The sequence below is a fragment of the Lonchura striata genome, chromosome 28 (genome assembly GCF_050655825.1).
Source record: "Lonchura striata isolate lonStrDom1 chromosome 28, ASM5065582v1, whole genome shotgun sequence".
Lineage (NCBI taxonomy): Eukaryota > Metazoa > Chordata > Aves > Passeriformes > Estrildidae > Lonchura > Lonchura striata.
In genome coordinates, this window is record NC_140730.1 from 4,726,084 (window position 1) to 4,745,250 (window position 19,167).

General features: G+C 49.3%; 2 protein-coding genes across 7 annotated transcripts in view; one reads left to right on the top strand and one right to left on the bottom strand.

Annotated features, from left to right (window-relative positions):
- Positions 1 to 2,828: 2,828 nt before the first annotated feature.
- On the top strand, positions 2,829 to 6,247 carry F2RL3 (F2R like thrombin or trypsin receptor 3). Its single transcript, XM_031507169.3, has 2 exons — positions 2,829 to 3,044; positions 4,312 to 6,247. Exons 1-2 carry the CDS (start codon positions 2,969 to 2,971, stop codon positions 5,379 to 5,381), a joined length of 1,146 nt encoding a protein of 381 aa, XP_031363029.2. The 5' UTR covers positions 2,829 to 2,968; the 3' UTR covers positions 5,382 to 6,247.
- The window catches only part of CPAMD8 (C3 and PZP like alpha-2-macroglobulin domain containing 8), a 55,541-nt gene continuing 42,612 nt past the window's right edge, over positions 6,239 to 19,167 (bottom strand). For 2 of the 6 annotated variants that reach the window (XM_085562503.1, XM_085562501.1), the window contains exons 37-43: positions 18,040 to 18,114; positions 17,328 to 17,433; positions 17,133 to 17,243; positions 16,286 to 16,498; positions 15,752 to 15,826; positions 10,609 to 10,777; positions 6,239 to 10,017 (exon numbers count right to left, since the gene is read on the bottom strand). In XM_085562503.1, coding sequence (XP_085418629.1) covers position 10,017; positions 10,609 to 10,777; positions 15,752 to 15,826; positions 16,286 to 16,498; positions 17,133 to 17,243; positions 17,328 to 17,433; positions 18,040 to 18,114 — 750 coding nt within the window. In that variant the 3' untranslated portion in view covers positions 6,239 to 10,016. Of the gene's footprint in view, positions 10,018 to 10,608; positions 10,805 to 15,751; positions 15,827 to 16,285; positions 16,499 to 17,132; positions 17,244 to 17,327; positions 17,434 to 18,039; positions 18,115 to 19,167 lie in introns of all 6 variants that reach the window. The other 4 variants (XM_085562502.1, XM_085562500.1, XM_085562499.1 and 1 more) reach the window with 2 other exon arrangements.

A 19,167-nucleotide genomic window follows, 5' to 3' on the forward strand; every position in this document is an offset into this window, starting at 1 on the left:
GTTCAGCATTTAACATTCCAGGATGCTTTTTATGTGTTTCCACATCACAGGGATGCACTGAGAGGATCAGGGCTGTGAGAAAGTCTAGAACTGTGTGCAAACGCAAATTGAGGTTTTCTTCATGTTTTAGCCATTCCTCTGGATTAGAACTAACTAATTCAACTTGTAGACTAAATTAAAGTCTAACAACAACTAATCTGTGCTAAAGAATGAATCCAAAGGGTCCTGATGCTGAAAAGGGATGATGATGATGATGATGATGATGATGATGATGGCTGAGTCAGATCAGGTACCTGTCACGGGACATTTCTCTGTCTCAGGATTTTTCATAGAGGTGCACAGAGAGAAATGTCCCTGTGACAGGTACCCCCCCACCCCAGTGTCACTATCTTGCTGAGAAAGGCTCCCAAAAAGCTATTCCCAAACACTGAGTTGTAGGGGTGTTAATAAGCTTCAAATATTCCTGGAAAATGCCTTCACATGAACTTTTATGCTGTGAAGTGAAAACTGCCAGCAAGCAGAAGAGCAACTCTGAAAAACCTCCCTCAGCAGCGTGAGGCTGAGGAGAACATCTGGGATCACCAGGGAAGAGATTAGGTGGGATCCCAGAGGAACAGATTAGGTGGGATCCCAGAGGAACAGATTAGGTGGGATCCCAGAGGAACAGGAGAGCTGTGGGACAAGCAGGAGGCAGAGGAGGGGATTCCCTGGAGCCATGGAGAGTCTCAGGCTGTCCCCAGAAAGAGGGGACCTGTGTCAGAGATTTGAGGGTACCTTGAACGTGCAGAGCCTGCAGAGCCAGCTCAGAGCTGCTGCTCAGGAACCCTCTGGAATCACTGGAATGGAGCAGCCAGAGTGAATCCCGTCCTTTACCCACCACAGTTTGCTCTTCCAAGCCTCCTAGATGTATGGGACAGGCCAGGTGGTGTTTGTAGCCTCCCCCAGAGCTCTGAAATCCCCAGCCCGATTTCCAGCATTACATCTTTTGGGTTCAGAGCCACGGAATGGAAGAGCCCCTGCTCCCAGGAGGTGATCTATTGCACAATGAATTACTTTAAAACCAAATTGTTACCCCACAGGGCAGGGATCACACGACTTAAAGAGATGTTAACAAGCCGTGACAAACCTCTGGCATAAGAATTTTCAGGCAAGCTGTTCTGCATCTAAGGCAGTCATTAAGATCACACAGCATCTGAAAAATGAAGGATACAGCGATGAGTAACCCCTCTCTGCTCCACTCCAGAGACCTGCCCATAGGAAGCAGGGCTGTGATTTGCACATTATCTGAACCTGATTATGGCTAATTTTTTGCATACAGAGCATGGAAAGGATCCTGGCTGAGGCATGGAAAATATGTGGCCACATGAGTCATTCTGCAATGGTTCATAAATCCTGAGAGAATCACAAAAGCAAAACATCTAACATTGCATCTTCCCTCTCCCTGCCAGTGGAACTCCACCTCTTGACACGCTCGGCACAAGGATGTGGGAATATGGTGAAAGCAAAGGAAATAGGATCATTTTCTCCTTGGAATAGAAGAATCTCATCAAACAGCAGCCAGGCTCAGATTTGCAACCTTCACAGAAGAGGCCATTCATGAGGCGAGGAGAGAGAAACGAGCTGCTCCTCAGGTTGCCAAACCAAATTTACAGTTCCTACTGCCTGGGCTCCAGCTCCTGTCCTTCCTTCCTTCCCTGCAGAGCCAGGCAAGGAGTGCAGAGAACAGCCCAAAGCCCAGCACCCTCCCAGCCATCACCTCCTGTCCCACTGGCCCATGCACGTGGTGGCCAGGGCCACTCTGGGGCTCTGACCCCGGAGATGGGAGAGGATTTAGGAGCTTCCCAGAGCTGCTGTGCAGAGCAGAGCACAGAAGGGACCTGCTCTGGGGGTTGGAGCAGGGGGGACCCGGCAGCAAAGGAGCTGAAGGCTCAGTGAACCTCTGCCAGTCCCTGTCACAGCATCTGAGTTCCCTGGGCACAACCAGCAGCTCCACGTGCTGCTCTGAGTTCTTCTCCCAGGCAGAGTGGGGATTGTGCAGGGTGGAACCGCTCAGCTCTGGGAAAAAGCAGCTTTTTGTGGGGCTGGAGCTCCCCATTATCTCCCCAGCAGCAGGGACTTCCTGCGTGCCCTTTGCAGGCCCCTTTCCTTTCCTGCTGCGTGGGGCTGCTCTCCCTGTCCCAGAGGTTTATCAGTGGAAGAAAAGCATCTCCCTCTCTCTGCCACTCGCCCTTGGTGTCTCATGGTGCTCCTGCTGCTGCTCTCCAGTGCAAAGAGCTCCAACCCAGAGGACTTTTAACCATCCTCTGCAGTAAAAGGTGCAGCAGCTTGGTGTTGTTTAGCCAGGAAGGAGAAGCAGGAATAAAAGGGAATAAAAAGGAACTCTGAAGGGCCCAGCCTGATCTGGAGGCTGCAAGGCTGACACTAAAACCCTTCCATTGCCAGAACACGAGTCTGCAGGAACCCCCTGGAACCACTGGGAGATCTGTGTGGTGTGCAGCTCTGGTGCCTGGGATATCTCCCTGTTTGTAGTACCAGCAAATGTCGTGACTCAGGCTTTAGGAAAAGACCTCAGCTCACCCACAGAGCCACTCAGGTCTCTGCAGTGGGAGGATGCTCAGCATTCCCACAGGCAGAGGTGCATGGGTTCTGTTTATGTGCAGACTGCACCAAACCCAACCACATTTGTTATTTCCAGGAATATTCCAGAGCAGGAAGGAGACCCAGATGAGTCACTTGAGCCATCATCTCACTGAGGATGTAGTGCAGCCCTAAAACACTTGGGGCCCCTCCCAGTCCCACTCTGACGCTGGGGGTGTCCAGCCTGAGCTCCTGTGGTGCCAGCCCCTCCATCCCCTCATCCTGCCCGTTCCTTCCGAGAGCTGAGGACAGCAGGAGGAAATGCGTAAGCAGGGTCCCTGCTGCTGCTGCTGCCACACAGCTCCGGGCTGTGCACAGAGCCTGCCCTGCCATGGGGACCCTTGGGAGCAGGCAGCTCCTGCTCTGCTGTGCCCTCTGGGGACTCTGCCTGGCCTCGGACTATGATGGTGAGTGCTGCTTGTTAAAGTGCTGGGGGTTTGGACCTCTGTACGATCCCTGGAAACTCATTTTTTAATGGGTTCACATGGGAGGATGCCTCGATAGAGCTTCGTGTGGGCTCTTGTTGAAGCGGGAGGTTGACAGAGGTGATACAGCAGGGAAAGAAGCTGGGGTGGAAGAAACTAGAAAGAGAAAGGAAAAATAGAGGAGCAGTAAACCAGAAAGGACTCAAAAGTGAAATATCTAGCTAATTATACACCCAGAGCCACAGCTTTACACTGGAGTGGCTCCAGAACTTTGGATTGCTGTGAAAGCCTGGCAGAAGATTTATTCTCTGGATTCCCAGGTCTGTTCATGGCTGTAATGGGAATTTCTCTCTGGATCCCCAGGCCTGTTCATGGCTGCAATGGGAATTTCTCTCTGGATCTCCAGGTCTTTTCATGGCTGTACATGGGAATTTCTCTCTGGATTCCCAGGTCTGTTCATGGCTGTACATGGGAATTTCTCTCTGGATTCCCAGGCCTGCTGATGGCTGTAGAGCATCACAGTCCATTGTGAGCTGGGGGAAACCACAGGGCAAAGGAATCAGGGATGTTCTCAGAAAGGTGGCTGAGGGTGGCTCCTGCACACCTAACTCTGCCAGCCAGCTTTTCCTGCCTGCCACTCAACAGCCTTTCCAGAACATTCCTGTAGAGACCCCAAGAGAAAAGACAAAGAGCAGCCTTTGGGGTGAGTTGTGTGCGCAGCCTCCACAGAGTCTGCAGCTTGGTGAGGAACAGGCTGAGTGAGGAACAGGCTGAGTGAGGAACAGGCTGAGTGAGGAACAGTCTGAGTGAGGAACAGGCTGAGTGAGGAACAGGCTGAATGAGGAACAGGGTGAGTGAGGAACAGGGTGAGTGAGGAACAGGCTGAGTAAGGAACAGGCTGAGTGAGGAACAGGCTGAGTGAGTAACAGTCTGAGTGAGGAACAGGGTGAGTGAGGAACAGGCTGAATGAGGAACAGGGTGAGTGAGGAACAGGCTGAGTGAGGAACAGGCTGAATGAGGAACAGGCTGAGTGAGGAACAGTCTGAGTGAGGAACAGGCTGAATGAGGAACAGTCTGAGTAAGGAACAGTCTGAGTGAGGAACAGGCTGAGTGAGGAACAGTCTGAGTAAGGAACAGGCTGAGTGAGGAACAGTCTGAGTGAGGAACAGTCTGAGTGAGGAACAGGCTGAGTGAGGAACAGTCTGAGTGAGGAGCAGGCTGAGTGAGTAACAGGCTGCCTTCCTCACAGATTACTCTCAGAACAGCACCAGCGAGCAGGCCAGCACACCAGAGGTCACCCCGTGTCCCCGAGCCATCCCGGGGGACCAGGCCACGGTGAACAATGTCACCTACCTGCTGGTCCCTGCGGCCACCCGCGCCCAGCTGGGCAGCGCCGTCACCGTGCGCCTCATCCCCTGCCTCTACAGCCTGGCGTTCCTGCTGGGGCTGCCGGCCAACGCGCTGGCCCTCTGGGTGCTGGCCACCAGGGCCGAGCGCCTGGCCTCCACCGTCTTCCTGATGAACCTGGCCGCCGCCGACCTGCTGCTCGTCTCCGTGCTGCCCTTCAAGATCTCCTACTATTTCCTGGGCAACCACTGGCCCTTCGGGGAAGGGCTGTGCCGCCTCACTACAGCTCTCTTCTACGGCAACATGTACTGCTCCGTGCTGCTGCTCGCCTGCATCAGCGTGGATCGCTACCTGGCCGTGGCTCACCCCTTCTCCTCCCGCGCTTTCCGCACGCCCGGCCTGGCCGCCGGCACCTGCGCCGCGGTCTGGCTCTGCGCCGCGGCCCTGACGCTGCCCCTGAGCCTGCAGCAGCAGTCCTACCCCCTGCTCGGGGCAGGCCTCACGCTGTGCCACGACGTCCTGCCCCGGCACGAGGACGACGGCTTCTACTTTCATTACTTCGTGGCGCTGATCTCCTGCGCCTTCCTGCTGCCGCTGCTGCTGCTGGCGCTGAGCTCGGGTGCGGTGCTGCGCGTCCTCCTGCGCCGCGGCGGCCGCTACTGCCACGCCGCCAAGCTCACGGTGCTTGTGCTCGTCTCCCTCGTGGTTTTCTATGCCCCCAGCAACGTCCTCCTGCTCCTTCACTACTCCAGCCCCTGCTCCAGGCTGCACGGCCGGCTGTACCTCAGCTACATGGTCAGCCTGGCCCTCAGCACCTTCAACAGCTGCGCTGACCCCTTCATCTACTACTATGTGTCGGAGGATTTCCGGGAGAAGGTGAGGAGAAGAGTCTTCAGGGGCAGCAAAAAAACCACCACGTCCCTGAAGACCTCCAAGGAAACGCTGCCCCGTTCCAAGCATTCTCTGGTGTGAGCCTCCAGCCCAGCTCCTGCTCCCAGGACGCTCATCACGCACACAGTGGGGATAGGATGAATTCAACACTGGAATTCCACAAGTTTCACCCAGAACAGAGTTTCTCAGGAGCCAAGTGCTTTCCCCTGTCTGCACAGATAAGGATGAATAGACCCAGGCTGTGGGATTCTTTGCTCAGACAAGATGCTGAGTGCTGGACACATCCATCCTAATCTGGCTGCTCTCTGCCTGCTAGTCCTGCTCCTGGATTCCTCACTGCCCTTAAATGCATATTCCTTTCCCCTAAAACTGAAAAAGACCCATCATCGCAAAACCAAATTCTAAATGTTTCAAAATATTAACTAAACCAGTCTGCCAAAGGAGTGCAGAGTACTGGTTTGTGTAGCAAAAACATTCTTGGTTTGATTTGTAAACATCCCCTCAGGAATGTCAGCTCACTGTTGGTAAAAGGTGTAAAAATCCCCTTCACTCATCCCTGTTTTTGCAAATCACCCTTGGCATCCATCATTTCTTTGAGGCAAAGGTTTTGTTAATGGATTTTGTAAAAAAATGATGTCTCGTGAAGGGAAATAAAGTAAGAAAGGAGAAAAGCCTCTGGTACTCCACACTTCCTTCATGTAATGTCACCCACAGCCAAAAGCTGGCTCTGATCAAAGAGGTGCTCAGGTTTGTTGTTTGTTGGAACCTGCTGCAAATCTGACAAAATGCAGCCTGCTCATCTCTCCGACACAACTGGGGCACAGCTCTGTCAGCAGCCAGGTAGAAAATGAGCAATAAACCTCTTTAGAGCTTCTTAATTCTTTAGTGTTCCCAGCACAGGCATGACAACATAAAGCATGAATAAGAGGCAGAGAGGATTGTCTTAAAATCAGTTTTTAATAAAATATTTATCAGAATCTAAAACAAACACTTTTCTGGACTCAGACTTGCTAAGATGTGTGTGAACAAACCAACAACCGGTCAGAGAGCTGTTTGTGTGTACCTGTGGGGGCAAAAGGCAAAAAGGGGGGAAAACACAAAGCTGGGCTCTGGGTGCTGGGCACTCAGTCAGAAACAGTAGGGATGAAAAAAAACCCAAAGCCAAAGCCAAAGCCAGGCTGGTAGAGGTTTTCTAAATAGTTGCTCTATTCACAATAATGAAAATCAGGTTATTGTGCATTAAATGTCAACAGTCAGTGTGAGCAAAGCAAGTGCTGGTGTGTTGGGGATGTTCTTCAAGCAAGCTGAACATTCTTCTGGTATTTGCTTTCTACTGAGGCTGATTAAGAAGGAGGGGAAGAGGCAAGACCAAAACACAGGACAAGAAAGAACAAGGGGAACTATTGCTTTAAAATAAATACCATGGTAATGATTACTCTGCATAATGTACAGTTACAAATATATAAATATTAATTTCCTTGGAAGGATTGCAAGCATCAATCACTGATAACTAGCACTGCTGCAGCTATTCAGTCACAGAACTCGATGGAAGAAGAGATTTCTGTGTCTTACAAACCCACTGGCACTTTTCTCCTTTTGCAGTGAGGGACCATCAGGAAAAGGAAAGGAGAAACATCTCTCTGACAGAGGGAGGCAAAGTCTCTAAGCCAAAAGCAGCCCAAGGCAGCAGCAGCAGCTCCTGGCCTTGCTGGCTTTGGCTTTCCAGCACCCAGCTGGTCTTTTCCTTGGTGGAAAAAACAATAAAACCAATCTTTCTCTCTAAATTGCCTGGCTGAGGTGCACAAAGTGGGAGCCTGAGGTGTCCTTGTGCTCTCAGGGACAGGAGGGAGACTGAGCAGAGCTGGGCCTAAGCCTGTGAATGGCTTTGAGTCTGTTCAGCTGTGCTGTGTCCACTGCTGCTCAGGGATCCAGTCCTCCAGTTTCTGTATTCCAAAAGCAGGATGTTGAAGAATGGAAGAAAAACAAGCTATGATTTTTTTTTTTTCCCTAGATAAGAATGAATAATGGTTACAAGAAACATGAGCAGCAAATGGGGGACAGGGGAAAGCTCTGGAACTTCAGCTGGGGTGGAGAAGAGAGCAGAGACCTTCTCCTTTATCCCTTTGATCAGGGGAAAAGGCAACCACAGTGGTGGAACTGCAGGTTCTTTGATAAATTCCTTAAATAAAAGCACCTTTTTTCTTTTTAGCTGGAGCTGGTTTGGTGTAGCAAGAGCAGGAGGAGGCAGAGGCTGCCAAGAGCAGAGGGGCTGGAAGTGCCAAGGCTGGGGGTGAAGTCAGGATCCAGAAATCCTGTCAGATGCCCTCCCACACACTGCCCTGCTCTGTCTGCCTCTGAGGACATTAAGACTGCTTTGCCTTTGCCTTCTGAGGGTCCAGGGCTCTCTGGCTTTACTTTGAATTGTAAAACAGAAGACAGACTCCTCTGCCTCAAGCACTGGCACAGAGATCCCTCAGACAAGGCCCTGATTGATGGGCTGGCACCACCAGCAGGAATTATTTACCTGGCAGCAACAGGGGGATGTCTGCATCTGGAATTAGGACATTACATGTCCCACAGCCTGAGGAAAGTGAAGAAAGCCAGGTTTAATTCTTGGCTGGAACTCCTCAGCCTCACCTCCTCCATCCCCAGGGGGAGGTCTGAGTGCCCAAGGATCTGTGAGAGGACCAAGCAATTTAAAATTACTTCAAGTATCTCTCCAGAAACATTCACTGGGAGTACAATAGGTGAGAGAGAGCAAGAAAGGAAAACCAGGAAGGGACTGAGGCATCCAGAACACAGATCCCATCTCCTGGATGAAGCCAGTCACAGACATCACCAGGGTGACCAAATGCCTCATCCTCCCAACAGCTTTGCATCCACCAAACAGCTGCAGCCTGAACCAGCAAACAGCAGGGATTGTATTGTGCAGTTTTCAGTTTTAGAAAAGGGAAAAAAAAAAAGAAAAAAGAAAAAAGGAATCTTGTTGCAGCTGACACTAGGCCTGTTATTCACCCAGGGATAAATATTGACTCAGTCCTGTGTGTGTACACAATAGCCAGTGCCTGCCAGGACAGTTGCTTGCAGGAGGTGGAATTTAGTTTAAAGGCATTTATTTACCTGCCAGGCAGGAATGCAGCTGCCAGGGTGAGGGCAGGATCTGTCCCTGCACACCCCAGATGTGGGGCAGGACCCTCATCCCAGCAGGATCCTGGGGGCAGCCACGAGGGGAGGCTGACAAAGCTGCCAACGAGGCAGCTCAGAAATTCCTGGGAACTTCAAGACCCAGACCTTCATCATGTCAACTGCATTCTGCAAATGTCTGGCCCCAGACAAAAAGAACTGGAAACTACACATGCCCAAGCTCTGGGATACCTCCTGGTTGTCCCCATGTGGACATTTTTCTGAAATTAACTTGCCTTTCTTCTGGAATGGAATGTCTATACTGGGATATATTCTTGTCATGGTTCCTGTGTAAACAAGCCTTAAAAATGAATGGAGCTGGGCTTTTTTTTTTTTTTTCTGTTTCCATTCACCAATAAACACCCTCAAAAGGAGTTTCCACCCTGCTCTGGGTCCTGGTAACAATAGAAGCGGGAAGATAAAATATTAACACTATTTTGCAAGAGGCAATTGCATGTAACTCCTCCAAAGAGAACAATGCTGCTCCAGGCAGGAAGGGAAACTCAGAAATCTTGGCTCCTGCACTTTTGGAAACACAAAGCTTTTCTTTTTAAGTTTTGCCACGTTGCTTGGGGCAGGTCAGACCGAGGGAGTCCAGCCTGTGACACCAGGGATTGGTACTGGCCAGCAGAGCCAGGGCCTGGCCAGGGAATACCAGGGCCAGAACATGCTGTGCTGGATGCCAGTGGGAGCGAAATAAAAGGGGTTGGTGAAGTCAGGCAAACATTTAAAAGGGCTGTGCCTGGGCCAGGTTCATTTTCAGGCCAGGCTTTGAGGAGAAAGGGGCTGAGAAGGCTGCAAGCAGCCCCTGTCAGCACGTAGTGCAACACAAAGAGGGCTCCCCCACCTCATCCCTGCCTCTGCTGAGGCTGCAAACGCCCACCTGAGGCTTGCAGACAGCAGCAGACATGAAGCCTTTCAGCCCTGGCACTGGATTTCAGTTTTCTCAGGTAAAATGTACCTCCCAAGAGCTTCCCTGAACTGTGGAGCCACAGGGAAGTGTTTCTCTCATGGGTGCAGACTGATGGGCCGGGGAAGATGAGTAGCCTCTTGCTATGTCACAATTGGCAAAACACACTGATTTTTATTATTATAATTTGAGCAAAAAACTTCTCAGCCATCTTTCCTCAAACAGCAGTTCAGCTAAGCACAAGGCCTGGACTTAGCTTCTAAGTGTAGCTAGGAAATGGCATTTGCAGAATATCCTGATAGCAGAGAAAACACTTGGAAATGCTCTATAGGTTTGAATTCCAGCCCCTATTTTTCTCACCTAGAGGGCACAGCATATTGGTCTCTCATCACTGGAAGGGCTCCAAAGAGGATGCACAAGAAGGCAGGAAAATGGACAGAAAAATAACGCTGAGTGTCCCCCTTAGAGCTCCAAATCTGCCCCGTGGGGCAGCAAAGCCTACAGTTCTGAGGGCATCAGGAAGTAGTCATCATTCAGATTCTGTTCTGCAGCAGGTCGTCTGGAGGAACAAACTCATACAGGAGTTGATTCTGAGCCTCTTCTCTTTATTTAAATTATGTATTTCTGTGGGAAAGAGAACACAAGGAAGAAAAGTCACCTTGCTGTGATGCCTCTTTGTGTGACATTGCTGAGCCTGGGCAGGGAAAAGCTGAGAAGGTCACAGAGCTGGGAGGGACCCCCAGGGATCAAATCCAGCCCCTGTCCCTGCCCAGACCCCCCAACAGCCCCACCCTGAGCAGCCCTGAGAGCGCTGTCCAAACGCTCCTGCAGCTCTGGCAGCCTCGGGGCCGGGACCATTCCCTGGGGAGCCTGGGCAGTGCCAGCACCCTCGGGGGGAAGAACCTTCCCCTGAGCTCCATGCCAAGGCCTGGCACAGCTCCAGCCCTCCCTGGGCTCCAGGAGCTGTCACCCCAAAGCAAAATCTGTGTCCATTCCTCTTCCCCCTTCACGAGATTGATGAACCTCCCCTGGGCTCCTCTGCTCCAGCTGAACACCCCAAGTGACAGATCACTCCATTCCCCTGGGGATGAAACCACTGAGGTCCCAGAGCCTTTTACAGCTACACCCCATTCCCGCTGACCCCTTTTTGGGGAGCTGACCAGCACAAGGACACCAGAGGCTGGCTCAGAGCCCCCTGCCCCACTGTGGACTCACCATTCTGCCGGGGTGACCTCGGCCTGGCTGCTGTCCCCTTCCCTGAAGGTGCTGGCCGTGCCCAGCTCTGCCACCACCTCGAACACGTCGCCCTCCACGGCGAAGGCGTCGGGGTCGTACTCGTAGGAGTAGTAGGACAGGTCTGTGTGCAGGGGGGGCTCCTCCTCGGCTGCTGGAGGAAGCAGAGCTGCAGGAGCTGCATGGCCACGCAGCAGGGCAGGGCAGCAGGAGGAAGGGATTTAGTCAGGGACACCAGGGAAGGAGGCTGCAGGTGTCAGCACATCTGCACCTGCCTGCTGGGGTTCACAGGGAAAGGGAGAAGCTGCTGCAAAAGCAGAGTTTTCATTTCCCAGTCTGAGAAACTGGAATAAAGTGAAAGGAAAGTGGGGGAACAAAGAGTGGGGTAAAGGAGGAAACAAAAAGGAAAAGGGGAAACAAAGGAAGAAGGTAAATAAGGGTGGGAAAGAAGGAGGAAACAGGGAGGGGAAATGAGAAAACAAGGCAAGGAAGAAGAAGAAATAAGGGGGTGAAGAAGAAGAAACAAGGGGGGAAAGAAGGAGAAAACAAGGGGGGAAAGAAGGAGAAAACAAGGGGGGAAAGAAGGAGAAAACAAGGGGGGAAAGAAGGAGAAAACAAGGGGGGGAAAGAAGGAGAAAACAAGGGAAGAAAGGGAAATAAAGGGAGGCAAAGGGCAATGCAGTTTGAAAAAATCTCCAAGTCTCCTTTTCCACCATGGAATTAACTGAGGTGCTGAAGTTCAAACCCATCAGCCTGAGAGCTGCACACAGCAAGACAAAAGTGTCATGGAGAGGGCAGATGGCACAGGGGATTCACTCTGCACCCTGAAAATCTCTCCTCTGACCAGGCACCTCAGGTAAGGTGAGCCCCATCTGCATGGGGACATGTCCTGTGTGCCCTCAGCTGTGCATCATTTCATTAAACAGGTGACAAAACTGGAGGGAGACCCTGAGGGAACAGCTCATTCAGTGACTGAGCAGTGGAGGCAGCCAACTTTCTTTTCAGCCCAAGTGTGAAGGTTTTGAGGCCAGGAACCCAGAGCAGAGCCATTGACTCCAGCCTGAATGAGGAGCTGAGGTACCTCTGCCCCAGCACAGACACACAGCACTGAAATTTCCATCACTTTCTGTAGGGACAGACCCAGCACAGGCAGAAGTAGGAATTTCTCCATTTCCCACTCCCTGCAGTCTGTGCTGACACTGTCAGGTCCCTCTCACAGCACATACCCCACTCACACCAGGCTGTGCCTCTGTGCTCCCTGTCCAGAGGGCAGAACTGCAAGATAAAACTTCTAGGAACAGCAGCAGATCTGTGTTTCCTAAAGTGCTCCTCGAGCCAGCTCAGCTGTCCATCCTTCCTGTTTGCTCTGTGTGTACAGTGCTCTAATCCAAAGCAAAGCAAGCACTGAGGCAGAATTATTGCAGGGAGGAAAAGTCCCCCGCCCGCCCAAAGCTGGCTTTATTTAAAGAGAACACTCATCAAGGCCTTTGAAAATGTTTGTTCTCTAGGAATAAAATATCTGAAGGATCTTCCCTGTTGCCTCCCACATCCTCCCAGCTCTGGGCAGGGGAGTGAGGCTCTGTTCACTCCTTCTTGGCCTCCTCCCTGTGAGAACCTGCCAGACCATGAGCTCCTTCTATGAATGGGTGATTGCTGTCCACCAGGGCTGGGATGAACATCACAGGCCTGACTCTTCCCAGGAATTCAGCGCTGGAGCCCAAGCAAAGAGCACAGGCCGGCGTTTCCTGCTGCACACAAACCACTCCCCCAGCCCCAAATGTTTGTGCCGAGGCCAATGTTTGCTGAGCAGTGATGGGGGGAGAGGAAAAACGGCCCTGTGCCAGTTTAATCAACCCTGAAAGAGCTGCAGCCCTGCGGGGATGACAGCCAGGGAATTTTGGGGATGACTCCACCTGGAAGCAGAGCTCAGGCTGGTGTTCCTGATGGGAGCTGGTGTGGGTTAGGGCTAGGCATTTAATGAAAAAAACAAACCAAACCCCACAAACAAAACACCACCACCAAACAGAAGTGTCACAATTCCACCTAGAACTTTCTTCCAGTTCCAGCCATCGGCCCTTTCTGATTGTTGGAGCCAAACTGCAAAGGACATGGCTGTGGGGAGAGGCAGGGGCCAAGAGCTGAGCCTGGGGGGCTTCCTGCTCACAGCAGCACTGATACCCCAGCACTGCTGCCCCACACACTTAGATGTTTTCTTTCCACCAAATCCATGCAGAATCACAGCACTGAGAAGGTAACATACTGCCCTCCAACATCAGTTCTGTGCCTTGAGTGCCTTTTGGCAGAGATTTAGGCAGTTTCAGAATAGAGTTAGTGGTCTGTGGAAGCAATCAAAGCACCACTTAATCACAGAGACACTGTCAGAGCTACTGGGGATCCCACAGGCTCTGAAATCACCCAGATCCTTGTGGTTAAGAAGTGACAAAGATCTCAGGAAAGTCACAATCAGAAATTCAGTGAGATCCCAGTTAGTAACTCAGCTCCTGCTCCAGGGTTTTCTATCCAAAGAAATATTGCAGCAGGCTGTGAAGGCACACGAGCACACCCAGAGCTGGGTCCACTCATCACAATCCTGTTCCACCCTTTTGAGACTCAGTAATTCACCTGAGAAGGAACAGCTGAGGAAGGGGATTCACACAGGAGTTATTTCAGCTGAGTCCTGTCACCCTGCAAACTTCCCTGGCAATCAGAGGATCTACAGATGCAAAGAGGATCCCACCCATCTGTTAAAAAAAAAAAGTTTTAAGGTCAAACCTCAGCCATTCTGCCTCTCAAAGTCTCTGCAGACTTTGAGAAGGCATTTTAAAATGTTCTGACAACAGCAACAGCGCTGCATCCTGACCTTTCAGGGCCATCTATATTCAATTACTCATCTTGAACAGCTGGAATTTATTCCAGCAAACCCACTGGCGTGTGTGGAACTTCACTGTGGGTCTGTGTGTGCCAGAGGGAGTCCCAACACATCCTGCAATTCCCACTGATGGCTGGGAGGCAGCTGCTTGTTCCCACTGCTGGGTAACACGGACAAGACCTCAATTAAAGCATCCATCAGCCCAACTGAGCTGCACCAGTCTCATGGCAAACACAGGAGGCTTCCAGACAACACAAACACCACGTGCCTCTCTGAGAACCCAGCATTTCCTGCAGATTAACACACCCAGTTGGTTTCACACCAACCTGCCCTACGCTCGATTTGGCTCCTGGAGTTTTGCATCCTTTTAGGAAGTCCCAGATTTAGGCATGGCTCAGCAGAGCCCTTGCTGGAGCACCTGAGCCGACTTAAGCCCATCACATGCTCCAGCAGCACCGAGCCCAGGAGAGCCTGCCTGAGGAGGGGCTCATTCATCTGCTGCTCTTTGATTCATGTCCCGTGTGCTTGACCTGAGAGGAGCCCAGAGGATTAATGAAAATCACATGCTGGGCCCTTTTCCTGGTGCAGGATTTAGTCAGTTTGATTCCTGAATGCTCACTCTGCCATGGCTGCTCCCAGCTCAGCATCCTCCTGCTGGGAATTTGGGCACTCCCAGATCCCAGGACAAAGCTAGCTCCAAGAGCTCAAACATCCTTATGGCACTCAAGTTTGTCCCTCTAAAATCTGCATTACAGTGCCACACAAAATAATCAGATTTTCCCCTTTTTCTCCTTCTGAGCCAGCACTGTTTCTGTCAATTCAGAACACAAAACACCAGAGGGATTTTCCTTTGACTTCAGTGCAGATTATTTCAGAAACTCTTGTTCTTAACATTTTTTGGATTGTGGGTTACCATCAAGTTCCATCTGTTTTTTCCCCCAGGTAATAATATCAACTTTTAATTTGAAAATTATGTAATGGCAGCCCCATTTTTGCAGACCTTAGTATGGCCTCACATTCCAGCAGTGCCCAAATGAAACAGTTTGGGAATGCTGCTTGAAAGGGTTCAGATTGCAAATTCCCCATGCTGAGCACATGGCATGTGTATAGAATAAAAGGCAACAAGATACAGATACAGATATATTCACAATAACTCCAGGAAAAAAAGAAAGGGGGAGGAAAGTAGTAGAGACATGAAACACTAAGACTGAATGACCATTAGAAAATGTCATAATGGAATATTCACCATGTTTTTGCACCTTAATAAGAAAACTGTCCATCAGCTTCTATCCAGAAAGGACAGAACAGGATCTCCACTCATGCTGGAGATGTGTTAGTCTGACTCTGGTGCACAAGGAGGACATGAGGAGCCACAGAGCTCCTGAACTGAATTATTCTCCTGAAGAATTAATCTGGTTTTACCAATTTGTTGTGAGAGTTGGAGGCCAGGGGAAAATTAATGAGTGGAAAGCAGCCAGGAAAAATCTAGACCAGTTTATTTACTAGAAACAGCATGAAACAAGCTATTCTATTGACTCTCCACTGCTTCTTGGTGAGATTTATCGTGAGCCATGAGCAAGTTCGACACAAGTCTTGGAAAAAAGTGCATGAACATAAGCACCAAATAAAATGAGCAGCCAAATTCCTGGCTACTCCATCCACTGACCTTAACATTTTTGTTCACTAAGGCTCTTTATTCCAAACAGCAGTTCTGAGAGAACCAAGACTGCCAGCTCTATTTTTGCACAGAACTGCAGGGACAAAGTTAATCCACCTGGATTTGAGTCTTTGCAGTGGTTTGGGCTGTTGTCACGTCCTGCTCAGTTGTTTGTTGGAGCACATTACATCAGCCTGGCTTTTAATGGGATCTTTCCAGCTTAGTAGTGGAAGAAAAGATCACAGAGAGTGTGTTGTTCAAACACAGCAAGGCTGAGAAAAGAGGAGGGTCGGTTGTCCACTCCTACAAACAATTATCTGAATCCTGCAGGTGCTGGGCTGAGCAGGATTCCTGCATGATTTCCTGAAAGGAAAAGGACTAGGAGAGCTGTCTGCTACTGAATACCTCTCATCCTCAGTTTCTTTGACCTCTTTATCTTTTTTCTGATTTCTGAATATTCTGTCTTTTCTATAAGATGGAGAAATCCAGCATCTTTACTTAAAATGTGCTTGAGAGCCACGTGTACTTAATACAGAGATGGGACAAACTTTAACCTTACTTAAGAAAGCCTTTGGATAAATGCAAAAGTATTGCATTACCTGCTGGAGTCTGGGGAACACTGAGCTGCTCAGCTGTGTGGGAGTGTGTCTCCCTTTCTTCTGGTAAGTTCTTGGCTGCAAATACAAAGAAAAATAAACTCATTTGTCACGTAATTCATTAATAATGCATCTCTAGAAAAGGTTTGTATTTCCAGAGGTGGCATAATCAGTTTCCTGATACACTACACACCTTGAAAGTCCATGCAGAATCTCCAAAGCATGTTACATTTCATGGATTTAATTTTTATCCAGGAGTATTCACTTCAGTTCAAACAGTATCACTAATTTTCTCTTCAATTCATTCTGACTGGCAAAACATGTATTCATGAGAACAGAAAACCAGTTATTTCAAGCTGAAAAGCAGCTGCCCTTATCCCTTAATCAGCTGTATTATGAACAGCAAAATAACAAGGAGCAAGTTCAGGATTCTCCTCCTTTCCCTACCACATGTATGGAATATTAACTTGCTCGAATGAAGATCTGTAACATCCTGCAGCCGAACCACGACAGAAAAGGGAAGTAAATGAAACCTACAGGCAGCACAATGAGACATGGGCATCTGCTCTATCCTGGTGTTGTTCCTGCAAGATGCCACCTCCATCTGGCAGTGGTTGGGGTAGATGTGGCCATCAGAGCCACACACGGGCTCGCCGTCGTAGCCGCAGTCCCGCGAGCACAGGCACTGCTCGAAGTACTCGTCCTCCAGGCAGCCAAAGATGTTGTTGCAAGGGCCAGAGTGGACAAATCCTGGGGATTAAAGAAATCCCAGTCAGTTTTGCACAGCACGAGGAAGGTGGAATGGAAATATTTCACTGATCATCAGTTTTTGTGTTGAATTCTTGAAGATTTCTAAGAGGGATTTACAAACTTGAGAGAATTAAAAGCTCTGGGAATAAAGTTGCCTTTTTGAAAGATGGTGCAACAGCTTCCTGACTTGGGATAAAGCAACTGTTTTTTCGCCACAGAGCACAGAAAGGAACAACAGCTTCTGGGGCAACTTATTCCTTTCACGGATATATGAAATTGTTCAATCTTCCTATAGTTAATTGTGGAACTCCACTGCAAAATACTGGAGAGAAAGAAAACCAAACTTCGTGCTAAGGATTTTTTACCTCCTCTTTTACTGACACAGCTCCCCATGTGCAGGTTTTTCTAGAATTAGACATTTTATCTTGCCTCTGAAGCAAATCACAGTCACTTTGATGCCTGAAGATCACCACTGCTCTGTTTGTTGTGACTTTAACACTGCAAACCCTCAAACTTTTGTGGAACTTCCAGTAACATAGAGGGTGAAACATAACATTTGTCTAAATATTTTGAGTTCGTAACAGCTGCGGGTGTCGTTTTTCCTAAAGATCTGTGTGGTTTTGGGGTAACTCACCAACCCACTGGCTGGCTGAGCTTTCCACCTCGTTGCAGGTTGGGCCATCACAGAGCTCCCTGGCCAGGGGGCTGTTCTCACTCACGTTGTAGAAACGAGTGGCTTCAAAAGCTGCAGCAAGGAGGAGAAATCACAGCTGAGCCTCCTGCCTGCAGATCTGGTGTCAGCAGGGATCAAAGGGAAACAGGCACAAACCTGGCTCGTAGTAATCGTACACTTTGATAGGAACAGGGGCTGTTTTCCCAACTATGTGCTCTCTGAAAGCTTGGAACTTCACACAGGTCATGCACTGGCTGGGAATCTGTGTGAAATGGTGTAAAAGACTCAGAAACTACACTTGAAGTGAAGATGAATGAACACGGCATGTGCCCCAAATGCCAAGTACAAAGGCACCTCCAATACTCCAAGCATAGGGACAGAGGTAATGAATAAAAACCAAACAGGGTGAACTAAACCAGGATGCTTTGCTGACCTTTAAAGCACATTTTGCCACAGAGCAATGGCAGACACCCCACCTGTGTTCCTTGCCCACAACCACCAATTTCCTGCTGCTGACCAAGCCAAGAGAGAACTCACCTTCCACTCTCATGTCTGTGCCGTGAGATTTAATTATTCTGCATTTAGCACTGCTAGTTGGACCTGAAAATCAGATTATTTCAAGGCAAAAATCTAAGTGATATCCAGCCAAAACCACTCCATGGGCTGAAGAGAATCACCTGCCTCTGTTGTACTTTGGTTTCCAAGCAAAACCACAACCCCCACCTGCAGCAAAAGAAGCTCAAGCAAGAGGCCACTTAAAGCTGCAGGGTGATCCTCACCCCTGAGGGACCCCCAACACTCTGCTTCATCCCCTGCTCATTTGCCTCTCATCAAAATCCAACATAATTATAAGAAACAAATCCATTACCTCATCAAAATAAAACAGGACTTTTCTTCCATCCACTTCATATCTTTTTAACCCAATTTGCTTGTTCATCAATAACTGGGGGGTAAAAAGAAAAAAAATTAAAAATCATTGTGTTTCATTTAATCTCATTTTATAGAAAACAGGTAGAAATGAGAGAATAAGTAACACTTCAGGCAGCTTAGAAAACTCATCAGCTATTAAACTCCAAGGATTTCTTCAGCTGGAAAAGGGTGTTTTAATAAGAGAGGGAAAATGCAAAGAGATTGAAGTTGCTGTCACATGAGTGAGGAGGAGAAGCCACCTGTGTCCTGCTGGGAATTCTTGCATCAGGTGCATCAGCTGAGGGTTTTTCCTTATGCCCCTGGGACCCTCTGATGCCTCATCCATGACCTCATCCAGCAGCTCCCAGATTGTTTCCAGTACCAAGGCTCCAGCAAGACCTCAGAGACCCCAAACCACTCAATGAAGTCTCTTATTTACTTACACCCCTCAGACCACCAGGGAATCTCACTGGGTATTGAAGGTCCCCTCCTCCCAGCAGCTGAATAATCCAAAACATTCTTCTGCCAGGAAAATTAATCCTCACATTTGAAAAGAGCAGCCATTTGAAAGAGCCCCAGGCATCCTCCCTTTTGACAAATGGGGTCAGGCCAGGCCTCTGCTCCTCATCTGCTCTCCCTTCGAGGCCCAAGGATTTGGAATTTGGGGTTTGCATTGTACCAGGCAGGCCCACAGACCCACTTCTTCTGCTTTTATCTAAGGAACATCTGAAAACCATCTAAGGGCTCTTCCCACATCTCCAAACCTTTCTTTTCGATTTTCCAGAAGTTCCTCCTATGATTTCTGCACTTGGAACATCTCAATACCGTGACTGTCCTGCCTGATCAAGCATTATTATTTTGATAATTTTTATTCAGAATGCATCTGGCACGTGGAAAATATCTAATACTGAAGTTGGGGAAGATGAGGGTTTGTGGAAAAGGACTTCTGTGTTTTAATCAAAGTTTGGGAGCCAAGATAGGGCCAGAGCACTCTATTCTATAATTCTATTCTCCAAAGCATCCTAATTACTTCAACCTGTCAGACACCCCCATTTATAACATAGGGATATTCTTGTGGGTTTTTTTT